The 21,589-nt window shown below is 44.8% G+C and overlaps 2 protein-coding genes and 1 long non-coding RNA gene across 3 annotated transcripts; 1 reads left to right on the top strand and 2 right to left on the bottom strand.

Moving 5' to 3' along the window:
• The first annotated feature begins 5,859 nt into the window (after window positions 1-5,859).
• LOC136004039 (uncharacterized) lies at window positions 5,860-10,946 on the top strand. Its single transcript, XR_010608213.1, has 3 exons — window positions 5,860-5,972; window positions 7,286-7,441; window positions 8,241-10,946. It is a non-coding gene; the product is annotated as an uncharacterized LOC136004039 (long non-coding RNA).
• Window positions 10,947-11,001: 55 nt separating this feature from the next.
• LOC136004137 (uncharacterized) lies at window positions 11,002-11,977 on the bottom strand. Its single transcript, XM_065660364.1, has one exon. It carries the CDS (start codon window positions 11,968-11,970, stop codon window positions 11,002-11,004), a length of 969 nt encoding a protein of 322 aa, XP_065516436.1. The 5' UTR covers window positions 11,971-11,977.
• A 5,617-nt stretch (window positions 11,978-17,594) lies between these two features.
• LOC136004164 (keratin-associated protein 10-5-like) lies at window positions 17,595-18,971 on the bottom strand. The gene has a single exon (XM_065660426.1). It carries the CDS (start codon window positions 18,969-18,971, stop codon window positions 17,595-17,597), a length of 1,377 nt encoding a protein of 458 aa, XP_065516498.1.
• Between the last annotated feature and the right edge of the window lie 2,618 nt (window positions 18,972-21,589).

Raw genomic sequence — 21,589 nt, 5'->3', positions numbered from 1 at the left:
CCTCAGTCTACTCATCTCCCATCTAAATCCTGAATACCTAGTCTCATCTTCAAGTATTTTGTGGCAAAATGAAGCTCTCATTATATGGGTTTCCTCTTTTCTGAATCGGTTTGGTTATGTTTTCTAGCTACAGTGCAACAAAAGGTGGTGATTAAATAATTATGCACACAAATAATTCTGAAGCTGAAGAATTCTTCCCTGCCACTAAATGAGATTTGCTCAGAGCTCAGGAATAATTACACTGCTGAAATCTTAATGGACACCTTTCATCTTAAAAACAAAACAGAACTAATATTATTTAATATATGAGTGCTGCTCTCCTGAACAAAACCTGAGGGTATGTGAAATTGCAGCCCCAGGTGTAACTACAGCTTGTATATCTGTATATAATTTAGCTCTGTGTAAAAGCTGGCTAATCTATACCTCTCAGGCTGCACACAATATACCCATCACCCAAGCACGTTTCCCAGGTGAGACCCATCTTGCTTGACCAGCAACAGGATTGTAGGATTTGGAGGGCTACTGGGTCATCTGAAGTCCGCAGGTGTGGGAAAGGCTGATGTAGCAGCATTGATAAGGATCCTGTATTGCTTCATAAATCAGCCAACCCTAGCCCTGTCCCACTCCACCTCACCCTGCAAGGCTCAGACTTTGAGCAGACTTGCATCTTTGTCTCTGTGTGTGAGTTACTGCAAAGAGGTGAAGGACCTCATTAAGAACCAAGAGCTTTTTAGAGGCAAGAAGGGCATAGTGATGGGTATTTATTGGAGTAGCAACTGTGTATTCAAAGACAGCCTGGAATAGCACATTTGTACCGTGGTGAAGGGGCATGGGGGTTAGTTCAGCCTTCTTAAAGTACCAGTATAGTAGACACGTCTATAGACCTGCTTTTTAATAAGGTGGGTGCTTGTGAGTCCAAGTTTTTGATTACTTAGAATGGAGTGCCTTGGAAATTTCAGTCTTCTAAATAGTCCACTTTTAATACTTCGTTAGTGCTTATGGTATGTACTGATACTGCCAGAGTGGTTTCATGTTCTTGTATCACCTTATGGTTCACAGAGGGTGTGGTACTAATATCCAATTTAATAATTTATTAATTCTAAAGCTATTAATTAAATCTTCATTCTGGTTCATTACCTAATTAGCCCCATTAAACTCAGCAAGAAAAACCAGCAGCTGACTTTCAGTTCTTTTAAGGCTATTAGACTAAGAAAGTATTGATCTGGTGGTACAAAAAGCTGAAATGAATTTACAGGTGAGATTGGAGACAGAAGGGTCTTCTCACAAAAGGGAAAGCAGAATTCTGCTGTCCAGAGAAAATATCTGAGTTTTGCTGCCACATCCCTTTCTGCTGCACGTATCTGTAGTGCTGTTTCTTCCAACTTAGGTCAATAAAACTAGAACTCCGGCTTGAGTAGAAAGCTGCCCCAAATGCTACCATGCTCCTATCTTGTTCCAAATAACTCATGTAACAACTTGAAAATGAGATTTAAACAGAATGAGAATCCCATGAAGGATTCATTCTGCCCCTTTTGTGTCTCTCCTATGTCTTGGTCTTCGTGACCCCATCATAAATTTGGATAGTGTGTGATATGGAATTATAATGACAGGTTATAAGTAATAAGACTAATAATAATTAGGTGTGTCTAAGTCTTAGATCCACCCTTATGTATAGAGTGTCCTTAAACAGGTTAGGTGGCTTTTGGGAATCAGCTGTCCTATAGTAAGATGATAATTGTGCCATACAGGTGTAAAGAGAAAGGTGGTTTGTAAGAAGTGGTGAGAGGATGATGTGGGATGATATGATGACAAGGAAATGTGGCATCCTTTATGGTGACTGAAACAGGGGAAGGTAGAGGAACTGGGAGGCCATAGGGGCGGAAAGCATTGAAACAAGCAGTGTAAGAAGAACAGCATTTGAGGGGGGTAGTTTATGGCAAAGAGGAAAGATCAAGAGTGAAGACCAAATTTTTAGAAAGATGCAGTATTATCAGAAATACTGGGTTTTTTTGCAGGGTCGTTAATCAAAATGTCTCAAGATATGGCTTAGGCAGATGGGTAGAGAATATTGAGGGTTCTTTAAAAATGTGATGTGTCAACACACACTGAATGGACCCAAACAGTGTGTCTACATTTCAGACAGCAGAGCACTATGTTGCATAGCATGGATGTTACACACAATTTTTTCCAAAAGGGATCAAGCTCTAAGTTCCTAGGCTTAAAGGCTAATGGCTTTTCTCTAAAAGCCCTCAGCAAAGCTCTTGGAGGTCAGATCATCATGTGCAAGCTGTTTCATTCGCAAGAAAAATAGAATCATAAAATCAACTAGCTTGGAAAAGACCTTTAAGATCATCAAGTCCAGCCATTACCTACCCCAGTACTGCCAAGACCAGTACTAAATCATGTCACTGAGGGCCTCATCTACAGGGTTTTTGAACACTTAAAGCTATATTATTCTTGAAAAATGAAAGGTGTAAATCACTTCCTGAATCCCCTTGTGCAAGTAGATTATTGTTAAACTCATTGAACTACTGCACTGGCTCGGGTGTAGAGGATGAGTCAAGACAAAGTCTTTTGGACTGCAGGTTCCTGAGAGCTCCACCCTGCCAATGAGCTCATTACCACATTTTTCACAACACTTTTTGTGTGAGCCAGGCAATCAACAAAGCTTCTATCTTCTACCTGCCTCCCAGCTTATCTAGGGTGTGACCCAGTTGACAAGCTAATCTTCCAAGATATAATAATTACATCTTCGTATTAGATCAATAAAGTAGGGCACATAATAATGTCTCCAAGATAAACTAGAAGACTTATAGGAGTTCCCATCCTGCCAAATGAAAAAATTGTATATATACGCACCAAACATTTGAGGGGCTCATTTTAAAAGGATTTACAGGATGCAGGAGCATGTATAGGCTGCAGATGGCCAGATGAGCCAGCTGAGAAGACAGCAAATCACTGTGAAGGTGAAAGCCTGGGGGCTGCAACAGGCCGATGGGTAAACTGTCTTCTTAGAGGCTGGCAGCTTTCCAGGGAGACTGGCAGGAATCCAGGCTGCTTAGCATGTTTTCATATGATGTTTTAACATTGCAGTAAAGTTTTCTGCAATCCCTTTTCTCTTTGATGAAGTGCCTGGGAAAACAATGGCATCTGGATGTGGCCACATGGGCTGCTTGTAGAATAAGGTGTGCACCCAGATGTTCATGGACATCTGCCTCCACAGGTGAGAGCAAATCGTTCAATAACAGCTCTCAAGACCTGACAAGCCCAGCAATGGGGGATTAAAGTTTAGCCAGCTTTCACATATCAGTTTTAGGGAAAAGTTTACCTATGAATTTTATTTCACTTCTATTAAACTGGGCTTTTAGCTTGCAAAGACTAGCAGAGGTGCCCAAGCATAACTGCAGTAATATTCTTCTAGGGACGAAAACAACAATGCTTGCATTTAGATTGGTTGGGGCTTTTTTATTTTTTATTTTAGAGGAATAAAAGCTTAGAACTGGGGAGGGAGGGAAGAGCAGAGAAGGGAATAGCTAAAGATTTTTCCTGAACTGAATTAAATAATAAGGAAAATTTGGGTGTCATTCCTTTTCATCTACTTTTTGTTTTTCAGCTCATACATCAACCCGTGAACTCTCAAAACCACATCCTCAACAGGATGAGAAAAAAGTGAAAGCTGATGTGCAAGTGAAAATGACACAGTCTGTGCATAAGCATGTGACCAGAGCTGAGGAATGCAAGACAGAGCTGATTGTTTCCTCACTTCATGGGTGAGCAGGACTGACAGTTTTGTGTTTAATGTTTGCCATCTAAATTTCACCAGTAGGTATCTGAAGATCAAGAGTAGAAAAGAAAGAAAATGAGAACCACAATGATAATGCAGAATAATTTTAATGGGAAAGGATAGAACAAGACTGCTAGAAAAAATAACAGTGTAAAGAACACAATTCTAGATGCAGATTCTGTCACTCATATGCTTGCATTAACCTCTATATTCAAGTGATACTTTTCATCAAACACTTTTTCCTTAAAAATAAATATGAACAGAGGATCAATTTCTTTTTCCTCACACTTTTCCCCCCCACTTTTCTTGCAGAAACTAGAAGTCAGATACACATGACGTATGTGTGTGTATATTTCTCCAAAGGAAATTAGTGAACTTCCTGGTGACTGATTATCAATAATTACCTGCCTGAGAATGTACCTGAGAGGGAAAACACCCTATGAACTTAAGTTAAAGCATAATTTAAAGAAGATATGGATAGGTCTGCTTTAAAGAGGCAGTAGGAGTCTACGAAGCCTTTGGGGTTGGTATCACTGTGTTATGCTTCTGTGGTCTCTTTGGCCTCATTTTCTGTATCTGTATTTTCAGTTTCTGGCTTCTCCTTCTCTGGAGCATGCTCTTCACTCTTGCTCTCAGATGGTTGGTAGCTTTTGTTGCTGGGTCTGCTGCAAGGATGCATCCAGTGGGAAGAAAACACATAGGAGCATCGTGGTGCACACTGAGGTACAGGTTTTGGGATCAAGCTATTTGCAGGTGGCTCTGCGCACAGGACTTCTGCTCTCAAAGATGTCAGCGGGGCTGGTGTACCTCCCTCCATAACTGCAGAACTTCCCACTACCGTCTCCTGCGGGCATGTGCTGAGGATTGGCCCTGGGAATGTCACAACGACGGGAGGTGGGTATATAATGACTCTGGAGGCACCGCAGGATATAACACATGGGTCATTGCAGCTGGTAGCAAGAGGCTGTGGGCACTGTGCATCACATGAGTAGAAACTCTGTCCTGCATCCCACTCACCACCATAGGACATCTTGGAGAAATGATGGTGAACCTGCAGCACATAAGAGACTAAAAATGTGTTTCTCAAAACATTTACAACCTACCCCCTGCCCTTCACCCTGCAGTTCCTTGCAACTCGGGGGAATCCTGCTCTCCTTCTTGCAGGGGGGTGAGGCAAGTGACACAGCTGGGGACATACTGTGGTAGAGAAGGTACAAATCTATAGGAGTGCAGCTCAGGTATTCCAGTTATAGGGGTTGTGCAGGTAATGTAGATGTAGCAGAGACAATGTGATGAAATGAAGCTCACAGGTCATATGGACTTGTCCTCTCATTCCATATACCCTGTCACCCCGAGACCTTCTTACTCCACCTCCACCCTCCCAGAAAGGACCCTAGGCCTCTGGGTTTAACCAGCTTTCATCCCATTTTGTCCCATCCATTGCCCCTGAGCATTTGCATCTCTGCCCGTTCATAGCATCTCTTTTTGCTTTTCAAATTACAGATCCCATCTGGGCAGCCACCAAGGATGACTGGAGAGGTGCTGCAGCTGTGGCCAGTGACTTCAACACAGACACTGCTGGGACCATAAGACCACTGGTCATACAAGAATGAGTATAAGATACCCCCGTACTGGAGAACATCCTTGTCTGGGACTATTTGTTTGTCTCACTTACAGAGTCTGCCCAGCCCTCATTAGAGTAATTAGGCACAATAGGATTCCTGTGCCTCTGGTGAGACTGTGTTGGGCACTGTATTGGTGTCCTGAGAATTTTATGCAGACCAATATGGCCATGTCAAGCAGGACTGAAAGCCAAAACCATTACTGCAGCTCTGCAAGCTGGGGACTGCTATGCAGGAGGTGGAAGGACCCTACTTTGGTGCCATTCTTCATGCTAGTGCCCAAGCTCCTAGTAAAATCTTGTCTCCAGGTACCTCCAGATGGTTTGCAGAGACCATTCATGGCAGAACCAAGAATTTTACAGAGATTTTTGATGCCTACATTTTTGCCTGGATCCTGAATCAATCTTTAAGGTCATTTAACTGGAACTGGTTACAAAAATGTATGGTGGGATTTACCTGTCAAAGTGTAAAACTGTATGATGTGAATGATCACCTATAAAGCAGCCACTTTACTTTTGTCCCTGGAGAAAAGCAGACTTGCAGAGTGCAGTCAAGCTCATTCAGAGGTAGGTGTTATTTAAATACGCTATGTGAAATGCCTGTTTCTGTTCACTAAGAGGGAAAGGTCAAGGGTAATGTCATTATTTATCTTGTCTAGCTTTTCAGATCTATCAGATGATCTCATCAGAAACCCCCTGAAGTTATTGAGTAGGAAAAGAACTGTCCTTCCAGACTTTCTTCTTCCTAATAATGCAATGATAAAGGTCTCAGCCTAAAGAGAGAGGGAGAGGGTCCAACCAGAGGGTAGACCTGTATGAATGACCAGCTGAAAACTGGGGAGACACCGCTTCTTAGTGAATGAGTTCTTCGTTCTAGCTGTGTTTTGCATGATTTTAGTCCCTTTGTATCCCTTTGAAAATGAAGTCTTTCTGGTTTTATGAATTAAAACTTCCAGAAAACAAATTTGAGCATTTCAGATCTTAGCTAATTTTAAAATTAAGAAATAAAAATACTACTGTTACTGAGCAACCTGATGTAGAAAATGTTCTGCTAGTTGCCATGTGGTTGGACTAGATGACCTTTAAAGGTCACTTCCAACCCAAACTATTCTGTGATAATGTATGCAACTAAATTTATAGCAGACTTCTGGAGAAAGGATCTTATTAAGATTTTTAGAAACCACAGTGGCTTGCTAATAAACCCTGGCCTACATTAAAGCAACATTTTACTCAATATAATTAGATTGAGGTGAATGGGACTTACCAGTTGTCCAGGGAGAAGTCAAGAGAAATGGCCAGAGGAGCCCTGAATCCTTTGAGTTTTATATCCTTTCTTGATCTCCCAGGAAGATGAGACAACCTTTGTGCATAAGGTCTTAATTACTCTCCAAACAATTTTTCCCACATGTGTAACACTTTTAATTACTGTAATTATTTGAACACTGTTTACTGGCATTATTCAATTTTCTGTGGTACATACTGTTACATGCTGGGGGCTTCCCTTCATGTTCTCTTTTCATGGTCCAAATTAACTGCTGAGCTGATTCTACCACTTGTGTCTGTATTAAAGTGGGGACAGAACTAGCTCTACTTTGTTAGGCTTCGACTTAAACGTTGACCAGGTGAGCAGTGGTTTGAAGACAGTAACTGCTGTATTGTAGAAACATTGGCTGTATCTGTTTGCTAGATGTGGGATTTTAATTCATTCATTTAGAAGTCCATTGTAGCATTTAGCTGGAGGCACCATGGTGTTCATCCCTGTATGCGGTTTGGAGGTGGAGGGAGAACAGAATTGTGCAGACAGCACATAGCCCATTTTTGTTCACAGTGACACTGATTTGATTATTTGCTTTCTGTCCTCTGTTTTACTGCTGTCACAGCTTCAGATGGAAGATGTTTTGCTTCGGGATCCCCACTCACAACCTAGGTACCCACCAGCAGCTGAGCATCTGGTTCCAACCACCATGAGTGATTGGAGGGCTAAGAAGCATACCCTCTGCAAGATGCCCTCTTACAGAAGAGAAGACCAGAAGAAGGTAAGGTAATACTTTCTGCCAAAGTGAAAGAATGTAGCTGCCTTTTACACCTACTGAGGCCAAGAGAAGACATGGACTTAAAGTGCACCAAGGGAGACTTACTTAAGTAAAGTAGAAATATTTTAATCATGTGGCTACTTATGTGCATAAATGGCTGAATTTTGTGGAGCTTCGTTGATTTCCCAAGGATTGAGGTGGGTTCTCAGAGCTGAGTCATGTTCAGCTCTCACAAGCTTAGCTGAAGTTGCCCTTTAACCCATTTTGAAATGATTGCTTTTGAATGCAAACAGAAATGCATGTTTAATGAAAATGCAAAGTGCCTGGAGTTGTCAGGGCTCAAAACCAACATCCTGTTTATAAGAACAAGTAAGACACTTGCATCAAAAAAATGCATATCCTAAAGTTGCTGTTAGTCCTGAGGTGTTTGTCTCAGATAACATGCTATTATAATGGTAAAACACTTTGCATGCATTAACCAGTAATGGATAATTCTGAAAGGTTTTGATGTCCCCTGTTGTGTGGAAACTTCACCTCACCAAGTCTCTAGTTGTTTGGATTATTTTTTTCCCATCCTCTCACAAAAAACAATGAAAAGTTACATAACACAATGTTATCCAAAATGCCAGGCCCCAAATTCACACCTCAAGACAGAGGTTAACCCCACTGAGCCCTGTCGCCAGAGATCGCTGGTAATTTATGTTCAAAATAATATTTCATAGTATTTGACAATTTCAGGTAGTTTATAGATATCTTGGTCAATTCTGAACCGATTTCTCATCATACTTTTCTTCCTTAAAAGTGAGAAAAGCATCTGGAAAAAATGGGAATTCCTGTTTCTATGCCACTTTACCTGCAGAGCATCCAAATCCCTCAAACTGGAAACTCAATTGCATCTCAGTCTACCTTGTAAGAAGAAAAGACAGCAAGGTTGCCATTTAATTTCTAGAAGTTATGATGTTTTCTGCATAAAAAAACCCTCTGGAAATGGGACTAGAAACACAACTCTAAACATCTTATACCTCCAAGTAACTTGGGCAGTGTGGAACTTATCCAGCCAGTGAATCCTGCATTTACACCTGCTTTGGACAGTGGTTGCATGGAAAGGCTGTGTGAAGTAGACCTCCAAAAGAAAAAGCCACTTTGTAGCCCACCCTGTCTCTGTCCACCTTGGTGTGGAGCTTGTCTTTGCTCTGAACACTCATTTGGTGAGCGAAGGTGGTAAGAAACTGTCCCTTCAGTGTTTTCTTATCCATGGCAAACATACCCAGCTCTCCCAACCTCCCTTTTCTTGCCAGTTTTCAGTGCCCTGACCACCCTGCAGCTTCCATCAGACTCGCCTCTGGCTGTCCATGCCTCCTGTGCTGAGCCTCTAAAACCAGCCATGGAGGTCTGGATGGGGCTTCCTAAATGCCAGATGGAGGGGAATCCACACTTTCGGCCTGCTGCTGGCTATGCTCTGCTTCAGGCAGCCCAGCCTGCAGTTGGCTCTCACTACCACAAGGCTGCAGCACTGCCTCACCGTTGGGCACCCAGGTCCTGTTTTTTGCAGGGCCGATGACTTCTCCAGGAGCAGATCCTTTCTGTTTGGTGAGCGAGAGCAGGGCTTGCTGCCAAAACATTTAGCGCTTGGAGAGAGGGAACAAGACAGCGAAAACTGTCCTCACGCAGAGAACCAGTAGAGGTTCAAGCACCATTTAGTTGTGGCGTCGAGATATCGGGGTTTTATATTATGCTTGAGTAACCCTTTCCTCAGGAGCAAAACCACAGCAACAGAAGCTCAGATTTTTAAAAGGAAACCCTTTTCTGATGGTCAATGCCATCTTCTTCATGCTAACTGAAGGGGAGCCTGCATCCTTTTAGGACCAAGCAAGACGATATCAGCAGGGCCTTTTAAGCCTTCCAGTTGGGATAAATGCAGGCGGGAGAGCTTCCCCTGGGTCTGGTTTGTGCCACTTCTGTGCCTTAATTGTGAGCCTCTTAATAGACCTGATATAAGAAAGAGATTGATCCCATGTGGGGTAGTCAGGAGGGAGCTGCTGTGTCAGCCTTTTCTTCTCTTTTTTTCCATTTAATTCCCCCGTGTCAGCGATTCATGAGAAGTTACGATGAATTCTCTCTCCCCATGGGGAGCAAGACTCCTAATCTTGGAGGACTGGTAGCATCAGTCTCTGTTTATACAGGCAAATCTATCACTTTATTAGTAAAAGGAGTCTACAGAAATCCTGCTTGATCTGTTTGAGGTGCTGCAGAGGAAGCCAAGGAGATAAGGAGGTGTTTTTTCTGTTGGGATATGCTCAGGGAACAGGCTGAGCAGAGCAAGGCAGTGCAGCAGTGATGGGAGGAGATACCAGGTCTCCCGCTTCACCTTTAGGTGGTGACAGAGAGCTGCTGCTTCCACGGGAGCACCTCCTGGGGGAGACTGTGGTATGGGGCAGGTGTGCAGAGATGTGTGCATTGGGACTTTGTTGCTTATATAAATATATGTATTAGGAAATCAAAATATTGATCAAGTGTGATAACTGTTTCCTTCTGTCTATGAAAATATTGTTGTCAAGGAACAGCTGAAATTGAGTTTGTTTTCCCTCTGCTTGCAGTTTTGTAACCACAGACTCTTGATGCTGATCACCCATCCACTGCATCCTTTGATGCAGACAGGTCACAGCATCAAAAGAGACCTTCTGAGTCTTATCCCGTCATCCTCCTATGCTAGGGACTATGCCACACAACCCATTTGATAATCTCCTCAGCAGTGATTTGCCCAGGGACAAAACTTCAGAGCAGGGGACATCTGGGAAACTTGCCCCGATCCCAGGGTTCAGGGCTGAAAGTCCTCCTGTGTGACTTGCATGGAAATGATGTGTGCTTCCCTACAACACTGATGTGACAGAGGTAAGCCTGGAGAGACAGTAGACTCCAGTCTGGGGCTCCTAAGTAGTCTCACTGCTTTAGCCAAGCCTCCTAAGTGCCAGCCTGTGCTGCTGCTTCTGCTACGTCTCTGGGTGACTTTTCAGCACCAAGATCTGTTTCCACAGATGGTAAATCTAGTCGCAAAAGCATGATTACTGCCATTATTTTACACAAAGAAGTGGTATAACAACAGGGAATAGTTTGGGTTTGGGGTATTTTTTCTCCCCAGTAGTAGGTATTAGAAACAGTTTCTAAAAAAAAGGAAATAAACCAGGCAGAGAGTAGGAATCCAGATGAAACCTGAATTTAATAGGACAGGTACAACCAGGGAATGTAGTTTGATCCAGTAACAGTAAAAACCTCTTGGGGTGTGAACACTGTAACAGAGTTGTATTGATTCGAAGTTCAAAGCCTGAGCGATTGCCCAGAGTTACTTAATTTCTCACTAACATCTTTTTCTGTTGCAGGAATAACCGAAGTGTGGCCAAATCAAAAGGAAGTGTTCTCTATGATTTTAACATAGTTACAATGGGGGGTACAATACAGCTAAAGCTTCTCTGGGGTTTAAGAATAGGAGCAGGGGCAGTAAAATAAAATACCTTAGACCTCAGCTACATAGGTTGCTGTTTTTCAAACCTACTTCTTGATCTCCTTTACCACAGACATTTTGGACCACAACGACTCTTCTTGGAGTGGCCTGAACGTTTCACACCCCCTGAGTGATGGTGCGTTGAGTGGTGGGTGGTCCGTGGGTAGAGGCACTTGGACTTGCTTAGGTGTTGTGTGGATGAGCTCTTGTGCTTGGTTCCCTCCTGCAGCAGCAAGCATTTGCCTGTTTGTTGCTGTGAGGAGCACTCCTTTATTCCCTCTCCAGGGGAGCATTTGGGCACGTTTGGCTGTGGCACGGACTTGGTTACTTGCTGCTGGGAGGAGTAGGTGGTGACGCACTCCTGTGTTGGGTAACCCTTCATGCACTTCTGCTGGGGGAACCCGCTCACGCACTCTTGCATGAAAGACTCTGTTACGCACTGCTGCGGGGGGCACTCGGTGACGCCACGGAGCGGTGGGGAATACCCACTGGTCATTCCCTGCAGGGACCGGAGCTCTGTGCCATATCGCTGTGATGAGCACTTGGATATCTTCTGCGACCGGCATTCATTCTTGCATGAGGATGAGTACTTGATCCCACATGGTGGGAACCTGAGTTTGCGTGGCTCTGGGCACCTGGGTGCGCATGGTGGAAGGCTCTTGGCCACACGTGTTTTCTCAGTGTGGATGGTCTCACAGGGCTGGAAACATGGTGTTGTGCTCAGCCGCACACTGGGCTTCCTGCAGGGCAGAAGGCGAGTGGTCTCACAAGGCTCGGGGTACATCAGGACACATTGCTGTACATAGGGTGGACAAGACAGCAGAGGTGTCTGGGTCACACTTGACTGTGGGCACACATAAGTGAAAGGCTGAGTGTAGCTTTGCCATCTTGGCATCGGGCTCTTGATCACACTGACTGGGTGGCACGTGGTGCTGCATACATCTTTCTGGGGTGTGCACTGCTGGATGCTTTCAGTGAAATAGCCCGATCCTGGCAGGTACAGATGTTTGTACCGCTCCCCATAGTAGTGCATGGTCACACAAAACACTTAGGCCTGAAAGAAGCAGGAAAAAGACAGACAGTTCACATAGGCATTGGTTGATTTCTGTGATGTGGGACCCAGTTTCTGACAGGCACCTCAACATGCAAACTCACACCCTGGCTCACCTGAGGGTCAGAGGCTCTCTGTGACTCAAAACCAGGCTGAGATTACCCAGGTGAGTAGAGTCTGTTCTCAGCTTGTTCCTTCACACCCTTCTCTTAAGAGCCCAGAAACAACCAGGATTGGAGCCAAGCAAACTGGAAAGTTTTCATGCCACCTTTCGAAGACCAGCTAAGTGTCCATCAAAGCATTTCGCAAGGAAAAGCACCATTTTGACCCTCTGCCTCACTTCCTGGAAACCTCCTGTGTCCCCACTGGGACAACTATTCAAGTTTATGTCCTGCAACTCCCAAGCACCAGAGATGAAAGGCAAGCCAAAATTAAAGGTGTGTCCATGCTGTAATACTCAGGTGTGGCTGCAGTTCACACAGGCAAACCCAAGCTGAGGCTAAATTAGCTAGCTGAGGGTAAGGATAGGTTTGTGGCAGCATGGAGCTCATCAGCTCAGCACGTACAACCTGCCTATTGAGTCATAGTCCCACAGGGGTCTGCTGGGCTGGCAGTGTGCAGGACATGTATGCTCTGAGCATGCTACCATAGCATCAGCTCTGCTGCCTCTCAAGCCTTGAGTCCCAGATTCATACAAAATTGTTTGTGTAGGCATCTTCAAGAAAAGAAAAGAGAAAACACAACAGGATCATGTCTAAGTATTTGGTGAAATGAGAGCAAGAAAGGAGAAGATATGAAGGCAAAGTCTCAGCTGGTGTTAACTGCTCAAGTGTCACTGAGCTGAGCGAATTACACCCATTTAAAACAGCCTCCAGCGCTGCACTACAGTCATACCAAGTCATAATGTCCTGCTTTTGTTATGATAAGCTAAAGATCCACTGTCACAATGCCTGGGATAGCAACTCTGAGAGTGAAACCTCGTCCAGGCAGCCCCGGTTAGAGCAGCAGTAAACGGGGAATCTAGATGAGACCCCCTTCCCAGGGAAGGGATCAGGTGGCACCATCTAAAAGTCCACAGTTCCCTCCTGAAACCACAGAGAAATGTCTCGCTTTGTCTTGACCCTGGGAGTTGCAGCATAAACCATCCCACTTAATTCTCCACCCTGGAAAACACCAATTTCAGGGAGTTTTCTGTGGTTTTAACAGGCATATTTTGATCACAGTAGGTACTTCAACCACTGACACGTGAAAGGTACTCTGTTTGAAAATGTTTTCCTTATTTCATTTCAACATTGTTTGGACATTAAGGCATGTAATTAAACAACTGTAAAGAAACTGCAGTTTCTAACACCTCGAGTTCTGTCTATAACTACAGTAAGGCGTTTTATCTTCCAAAAGCCTGTCACTGGGTGACTATTAACAATAGCAATGCTGTGTGTTCCAATCATTAGGAAAAACTTATCACTGCAATTATAATCATCAACTAATAAAAACAACCAGATGAAAAACAATGATAGCAATTACTACTAAATGCTAAAGTGATGCTCGTCATGATCAAAAGCTTCTAAAGTAGGGGGAGTATTTGCTTCCAAGGGGTTGTTTGCATCTCAGACTCATTTGTATCACTGTTAGCCTAGATGGAAATTTAAACATAGTCAGGCTTAGCTAGAGAGTCTCTCTGTTGACCTTCACATTGGCGCTGAAGTTGGTCAGCTTCTTATTTTTATCTTAAAAGTTGCTTTGCTTAAGTTCCATAAAATAGCAGCAAATTTCTCCATGTCACTTCCTTTAGAGGAGTTGCTCATATCTGCTGTCAGCATCGAGCTCTTTATGTAGTCAATAGCCTCCTTTGGTCTAGAACTAACAGAAAGCGTAGAGAAGCCCACAGATCCCACTCCTGACTTCACAGTCCATTGGGAAGTGCTTTCCCAATATTCTTCAGTTTAGCACAGAGGAGATGCTCCAGTAGTTAGAGCTGTGCATGCCGGTGCTGAAGGCAGCATCCCCCAGAGGATGCTTTTCCGCGAGTACACACGCAGAACCTCTGCCTGCTCCGGCCACCCAGGAATAAAACAGCATTTCAGGAGCTCCATTAAAAGCCAGACTTACCCACTTCATCAGTGAGATCAGCTGGAGAGAAGTGCCTAGGAGAGCCCCACGATGGCAGAGCTTTTATACAGTGAATAAGTGCCCTAGGGGAGTGAGGCGGTTTGGCTGGGTGATGCTCTAATTGCCTGCCAGTCCTGGACGAGCCACGTGCAGCTTCATGCCGGCGGGAATGGCTGTCCTTGCTCTGTGAGGTTGCCATCACCACCAGGTACCATCGGAACATCTGTAAACTCCATGAGTTGGAACCTCATGATCCAATATGCTGAACCAAAGAAGCACCTGGGAGGCTGAGGGCACCCCATGTTCATGGTCTTCATGCTCTGAATCCCCATGCACAGTGCCAAAGCATCCCAGCATGCCCATTGCAAACCCAGGCCAGCTAAAATATACCTTTCCACCCAGAAAAAGATTGCAGTTGAGACCACCAAAGGGACTGCTCAAGTGACTTCTCATTTCCGTGCCGAATCCATTTAGTGCCTTTGAAAACACCATCCAGGAAGGACTCTTGGCAACTTTTTGCCAAGACCATAATTACTGTGGCATGCAGACTTCCTTCACTTACATAGGGAGCCCAGGGAAGAGACGGATGATTTGGAGTGAGAAAGCCTTGGGCTAAGGCAAGATGGCTATGAAAAAGGACTTGCCATGAAGTGAATGACCTGCTGAAAGAGATGACGCTTTTCCGGCACAACAAAGAGGAGAAAGGACAAGCAGGAGCCCAGGGAAAGGCGGCTGAATCAAACCCAGCTTTTGTCCTGAAAATACAAATCCTATTTCCTGCTTTGCTGCAGTCTCTGCACCAGTCATCCCTCCCTTTGTTCCCTGTTTACGCCACAAATGAACCCAAAGGAAAATTAGCAGTGGCATGAGCAGAAGTGCCAATAGGGAATACATTCTTACGTAGTCATATAGGCATAAGCCAAGGCCCTGGGTTTTATTTTCCTTTAATTATATTTTTTTTCCTTTAATCTGACACCTATGACTTGGGTTCCAGCATGCTGGGAATTCAAGTGAGGTCCCACACATTGAAATAAAAAAAAAAGTTTATTTTTAATGGAGTAGGTGGAAAACTTTTCACCAATGTGAAGCACTGGGAATGCTGTTGGGTTGTCATCTCTAGAGGTATTTTAAAGACATGCTTAGGAACATGGTGGACTTGGCAGTATTGTATTTATGATTTGACTCGATGGTCTTAAGGGTCTTTTCTAACCTAAATGATTCTATGATTTGAAGCAAAATATTGATCTTCATCTTATGAACCACTTAGTAAATTTCTATTTCTCTTTTCATTAGAAAATTCAGAAGCCTGAAGGTAGGTTTGTTATTTAAATTTCTGATTTTCCAACAACAAAAGAAAATCTCCCTCACAATCATAGAAAAAAATACAAAGTGTATGTTTTCCCAGTTGATGCCAACAACTTTTACTGTGTTTCACTCCCTGGAACTATAATGCCCTTTTTTAATGTTAAATGATCTGACCTAAGATTTTGGGAATCAAGCTGGCGTCAGAGAACAGGTAAGCAGATTAATACAGTTTTTACAAGGTCTATAAATCCAACTCCTGGTCAAACTCCAGATCAAGTAGCCTTCAAGTAATGCTAATATTCAGTTTAGTGTTTCCAATAGAGGTAGCAGAATACTAACCCGATGATAACATCGTGCTCTGTCATCCAAATGTTCTTAATTAGCATCTGTAAAGTCCTTTCATCTCAGAGAGACGCATAGTGCCACATGGGGCACTGTTGACGGGGGTATTATTATTCCCAGTTAAGGACAGGGAAAACTGAGGCACATTGCACTGTGGTCACTTGGTGGTGCAGAGTGAGTCAGAGCCAGGGTCAGGGCCAGACTCTGTCACAACCACCTTCAAAACAAGTGCAGTGCACCCTGTGAGGTAAGGTTCTGCACCACCTGGCTACCCATCACCACCAGGAAGATTTTCCTAAGGATCCCCTGGGCTCTGGCACATATGGAAAAGCCACAATGATATGAGAACCCCTCAGAAGGCCACCCAATTGTTTATTTCTTGGTTTTAAAGGGGACACAAAGTGTTGGATTGTGAGAGCATCCCTGGCTCTTCAAGGTGGAAGGAAGGCCATGGTCACTGCTGCTCTTGAGTGCTGCCTCTCTGGTCCAAAGCAGCACCACTGAATATTCAGGAGAAGGTATGAAAAGGGTTTGGTCCCCCATGACCCACTGAGCCCTCTAGGAAAGCAGCCAGATGTCACCTTGACATTGATAGATGCTAAGGTCTTGGACACTTCTTGCCTTCAGAGCCTGCAGTGACACCCCAAGGTCACGGAGCAAGGGTGGAGCAGGGCAGGATGCGGGGCAGCGTCCTGGGCCTGGTCACACCCTTCTCTTTGTCTTGCAACACTTGTTTTCAGCCTCCAAATACGCACGATCTACTTAGCATGAGTTACTACTCGTTCTCCTAATGATAGGGCATAGTACAGGATTTTTCTGGTTTTTAGACTGGATTCACTGTATTTAATAAAGAAGAACCACAAGAGGGGAAAAAGACAAGATACGTAATCTCAGGTCAGACAACTTTATTTAAGTATACATATGTATAAATATACATATATATATACGTGTTTTGTTTTCGATATATATATGGGGTTTTGTTTTCAATGTGTAGAGTACACATCTTCGAGCAACATAAAGAATATGGTTAATTGCTTTTACAGTTCAAACATTTCAAAAACAGTCGTGCTACAACTTTCAGTGTTATTTCAAAGACTTTCGGTTGTTTCAGGTTGTGTTTTCAATATTCATGAAAGCAACCAAGTGAATAAAAACTTTCATATATAAAATTTCAGCAAGCATCAGCTTCACCAAACCAGGAATCCTGCCTTGTCTGGGGACTTTGCTGAAGTCAGCAGAGTCAGTAGTATTTTAAAGCAGCAGGCATTTCTGGCCACCTTCTGAAATGAAGGCCATTGGAGTAAGATTCATACACCGTTTGCTTAGCAAATTTACTTTTGGCTTCCAAATCTGGGCATGAAAACAGATAGCTTTTTTATAGTTCACTGTTTTGAAGAACTCTCAGCCTCATGGAATCCAAGTTAATCTGAACATTGTATCCTAAGGACTAAACCCAGAGTTGGGCACAGGCTACCCCTTCACTGGCCACATCACCAGTCCTTTTGGTGCTGTTGTGATCTGGAGTCCTCAGACATTTCTATTTCTTTATATATATATATATTTAAATCATTATTAATTTTAATTATGTGAGAATTTAATAGCATCCCACTAAACTATGCCTTGCAGCAGATAAAGGTACAAGCATAGGTACCTGGAGTGCAGCCATGAATATAATATCACACCCTATGGCCCAAACTAGAGCTAAGCTACAGGGGAAGCACTTGAAAACAGAGATAAAGCAGATAAGCAGGAACTAGTTGGCAGGTGGTACAAGGATATAAATAACCCCTGCCAATCCCAGAAGTTGTACCTAGCTCTTTTCCTGCGGGCCTTCCTTTCCCTTCTCCTTTTTACCAGGGCCATTTGGAGGCAGAGCAGTACTTTTTAGAGTGGCTTGAAATTTTCACTCCACCCGACTGACGCTGCTGCTGTGGGACACACTTGGTGGCACATTGCTGTATAACACACTGGGTGGCACACTGCTGCTGTGGCACACATTTGGTGGCACATTGCTGTGTAACACACTGGGTGGCACACTGCTGCTGTGGCACACATTTGGTGGCACATTGCTGTGTAACACACTGGGTGGCACACTGCTGCTGTGGCACACATTTGGTGGCACATTGCTGCTGTGGCACACACTTGGTGGCACATTGCTGTGTAACACACTGGGTGGCACACTGCTGCTGTGGCACGCATTTGGTGGCACACTGCTGCTGTGGCACACATTTGGTGTCACACTGCTGCTGTCGCACACACTTGGTGGCACACTGCTGCTGTGGCACACATTTGGTGGCACACTGCTGCTGTGGCACGCATTTGGTGGCACACTGCTGCTGTCGCACACACTTGGTGGCACACTGCTGCTGCGGGACACACTTAGTGGCACACTGCCGCTGTCGCACACACTTGGTGGCACACTGCTGCTGTGGGACACACTTGGTGGCATCCTGCTGTGGGATACAAATGGTAGCACAGTCGGTGTCGCACTGCTGCGGGACACACTTGGTCACACACCTGGTTGCGCGCTGCTGTGGGACGTACGTGGTGGCACACTGCTGCGGGGCAGAAGAGGTCACAAAGCGATGCGAGACCCATTTGGTTGCACGCTGCTGTGGGATGCACGTGGTCACACACCTGGTTGCGCACGGCTGCTGCGGGGTGTATGTTGTCACACACTGCTGTGGGATGCACTTGGTTGCACACTGCTGCTGCGGGATGGCCTTGGTCAGGTACGGCTGCTGTGGCATACACGTGGTCACACATCTGGTCTCACACTGCTGCTGGGGGGCATAGGCGGTCACACACTTGGTTGCACACTGCTGTGGCACAGCCTCAGTTGCACACTGCTGATGTGGCACACACTTGGTCACTCTAGGCTGCTGCAGCATGCCCTCAGTTGCACACTGCTGCTGTGGCATGCAGGTTGTCACACACCGAGTTACACATGGCTGCTCTTGGATGTGTTGGGTCACACACTGCTGCTGTGGCACACACTTGGTCTGATACTGCAGCCGTGGCACACACTTGGTCACACTCTGCTGGTGGGAGAAGCTGGAGGACATGATCCGCTGCCGGGGGATGCAGGGGGTCACATACTGTGGTGTGCATAGTGTCGAGTGCCAGGTAGGCACTGGCAGATGTCTGGCAGTATATACTGGTGAGCACTTGATGGGGATGGAGTTCTGGTAGACTGGAGGGAGGCACTGGTGTAGGTAGCACGACATCTTGGTGAGGCTTTGGCAGGATAGGAACGGCACGTGAGAAAGCAGAGACTTCAGAGAGGCTGTTTCTTGCTGTCCTGCTGCTGCCCGTGCCTCAGGACTGGCTTGTTTCACAGGGTGCTGGAGACACGTCCCGCCTATGCCGTGGTCTCAAAACCACAGCAGCAGCAGCTGCAGACCCAACCCATAATTTTTAACTCTGAAACATAGCATCAAGTCAAACAGTGGGGAAATTCAGAGACACGTAGCACCAAATATCTCCCTGGACTGCAACTCCCTCCCCATCACCTGGACCTCCATGGGGGAGAACTAATTTTGGAGGTCAGCAGAAGAATGGCTGATCTCAGAGTTGTCTTTCAATCATTAAACCCAGTTTTCCCTTCCTCTGACCTCTTACTGATGCATTGAGAAAAAGGCCCAACCCAGAAACAAGGTCTGAAGCTCTCGTCACATCTGCCATAGCAGGAGAGACAAACAGCACTCAAGGGTCCGCTGTTTGATCCCATCACTCCATGGGCAGACAGAGGTCCACAGCTCAGTCCCAGCATCACAAGGTTCATGCTCATTATGGAACCAAAGCCTATTAAAGAGTAGTGATACCACAGCTGAACACAAACCTGCTTACATCTCTTTCAGCATTACCATTCCCTGGTACACCAAAGCTGCTCTGACTGTTGTAAGACACCCCCAAAAGCAAACAACAATAGTAGCACTCCAATTACTGCTAACAGCCTTTCCTTAAATTCTTTTGGGTTGCCTTTTAGACTCAGAGGCCCAGCTGAATACACCAAGAGCACACTGCTACTCCAACACAGCAATTCAAGCCAAGTCATTTTAAAAACTTCTCCCATAGACCATTTTTAATATGTAAAAAAGTAGAAATAAATCTGCATTTCAGCAGCTACAGAGGCTCAGCACAAACCAGACTTACCCAGCTCCCTGGTGAGAACAGCTCAGTAGTGTGACCAGCGAGCTCTAATAGAAGGAGAGCTTTTATATAGCTACTAAACGTGCCTTGAAGGTATGAGGTACCCATGACATAGCCTAATAGCTCCTAAGCAAAAGCTGTCCTGTGTGCAACACTCGTAGTGACTAGCATCAGTGTACTCATCCCTGAGGATGAGTAGTTGAATGTTAGCTCGCCATAGTAAGAGTAATTACCTTTAGTATAATCCTCCCTGGCATGGTAATACTGAAAGGTATTTAGAGAGGCAGCAGCAGCGGCATCCCCTGCCTCAGGGGTTTCACAAGGGAGAAGTGCACCCAATAACACTGGTAATAGCTTTCAGAGGTCTCAGTGGAACAAGGCTTCACAGTCCCTGGAAACGTCTTGGTGGTCCCCATAAAATGGGGCCATCCCATCACTCAGCCTCTTTCCACACACATGTGGCATTGTTTCATGCTGTGAGAGCTGCACTGGCCATTCCATGTCCTTCTCCATCTTTAATCCCTGGTTAGAGCTTCTTATCTGCCCTATAAGGCCCAGCAGCCAGGGTCGGTTGTGTTTGCAGGCTGGCCATAGGGCACTGGCTTCTCTAAGGAAAACAGGAGCTCCTAGTAAAGTTCAGATTATTCCCTTGGGTGGATGCAGTTCATCATCCACAGAAAACTTCATGTTTAGCTTGTGTAGTTCCAGAGAACACATGGCCACTGGTGTCCTGATGCTCCCATGATCCCAGTGCAGTCACCTGTCATCAGAGCAATGGGAATACACAGTCCAGTGACTCTCAGATGAGCGGAAAAGATGAGCTAGAGTCACCTTTGATTGCAGCCCTTGCACAACAAGCTCAGGTGTCAAAGCTGTGACCAGCAGCACAACAGGCCACAAAAAGCACCAGGAGCAGATAAACTTCCTCCACACTTGCAGGTGACTTTCTCAGTGAGTCAACTTCTTATCACACACTGTGCTCAGATTAAAAAGACTGGTTAGAAAATTTAGAGATTAATTCTTTGAAGTCATTGGTGATCTGAATAATGCTTTCATGTGTACATTGTCACATGAAATATCCTCCAGAAGTGACAATTTCTTCCTGCTGACTACAGGGAGAGCTGAGGGGGACTAGTGCAGAGGAGCGCTTAGCCTGCTGGCATGTAATGCTGGTTGAGATCAAACACACTCCAAGAGGATCACTTCCTGAGCATGTTTACTAAAGCCCATGGTTTCATGTGAATTAGAGAAATGGCTCTGCCCAGCTGGGCTTTGAAGCAAATAGAAAGGTCCATAAATAATTTTGTAATGAAACTGAATAATAAAGTTTAGGTATTCTTGGACAACTATACAGCACACTGAGGAAGAATCACAGAGAGTGAAATTCTCCCTTTATCATAAGCTTCTCCAGTAAGAATGAATCCTGCCCCTTGCTGGTCAGCGCTGAGTGTGTTCACCTTTGCCTGAACCACAAGTAATGTGTCTTTGTTGTGTCATCTCTCTCGTAGAAATTGGTTCTCTAATACAAAGCCACAACTCTTCATTGCTTTTTAGCTCCAAAGGTTGTAGCTATGATCCTCCCGGTTAACCAAAGTGAGCCGTTCACATTTGTATTATTTCCCTTCACACTGCCTCAGCCTTCAAAGGAATCCTTGTTTCATCCCATACTTCACTGTAACACCATGTGTACCTG

Source organism: Lathamus discolor, chromosome 24 (genome assembly GCF_037157495.1).
Source record: "Lathamus discolor isolate bLatDis1 chromosome 24, bLatDis1.hap1, whole genome shotgun sequence".
Taxonomy (NCBI): domain Eukaryota; kingdom Metazoa; phylum Chordata; class Aves; order Psittaciformes; family Psittacidae; genus Lathamus; species Lathamus discolor.
The sequence above is the reverse complement of the archived record's forward strand: the minus strand, read 5'-3'. Positions and strand labels throughout refer to the sequence as shown.

What these genes read in the sequence shown, in the direction of transcription:
- LOC136004137 (XM_065660364.1), bottom strand. Translation starts at nt 11,970, where the DNA reads ATGCACTACTATGGGGAGCGGTACAAACATCTGTACCTGCCAGGATCG.
- LOC136004164 (XM_065660426.1), bottom strand. Translation starts at nt 18,971, where the DNA reads ATGTCGTGCTACCTACACCAGTGCCTCCCTCCAGTCTACCAGAACTCC.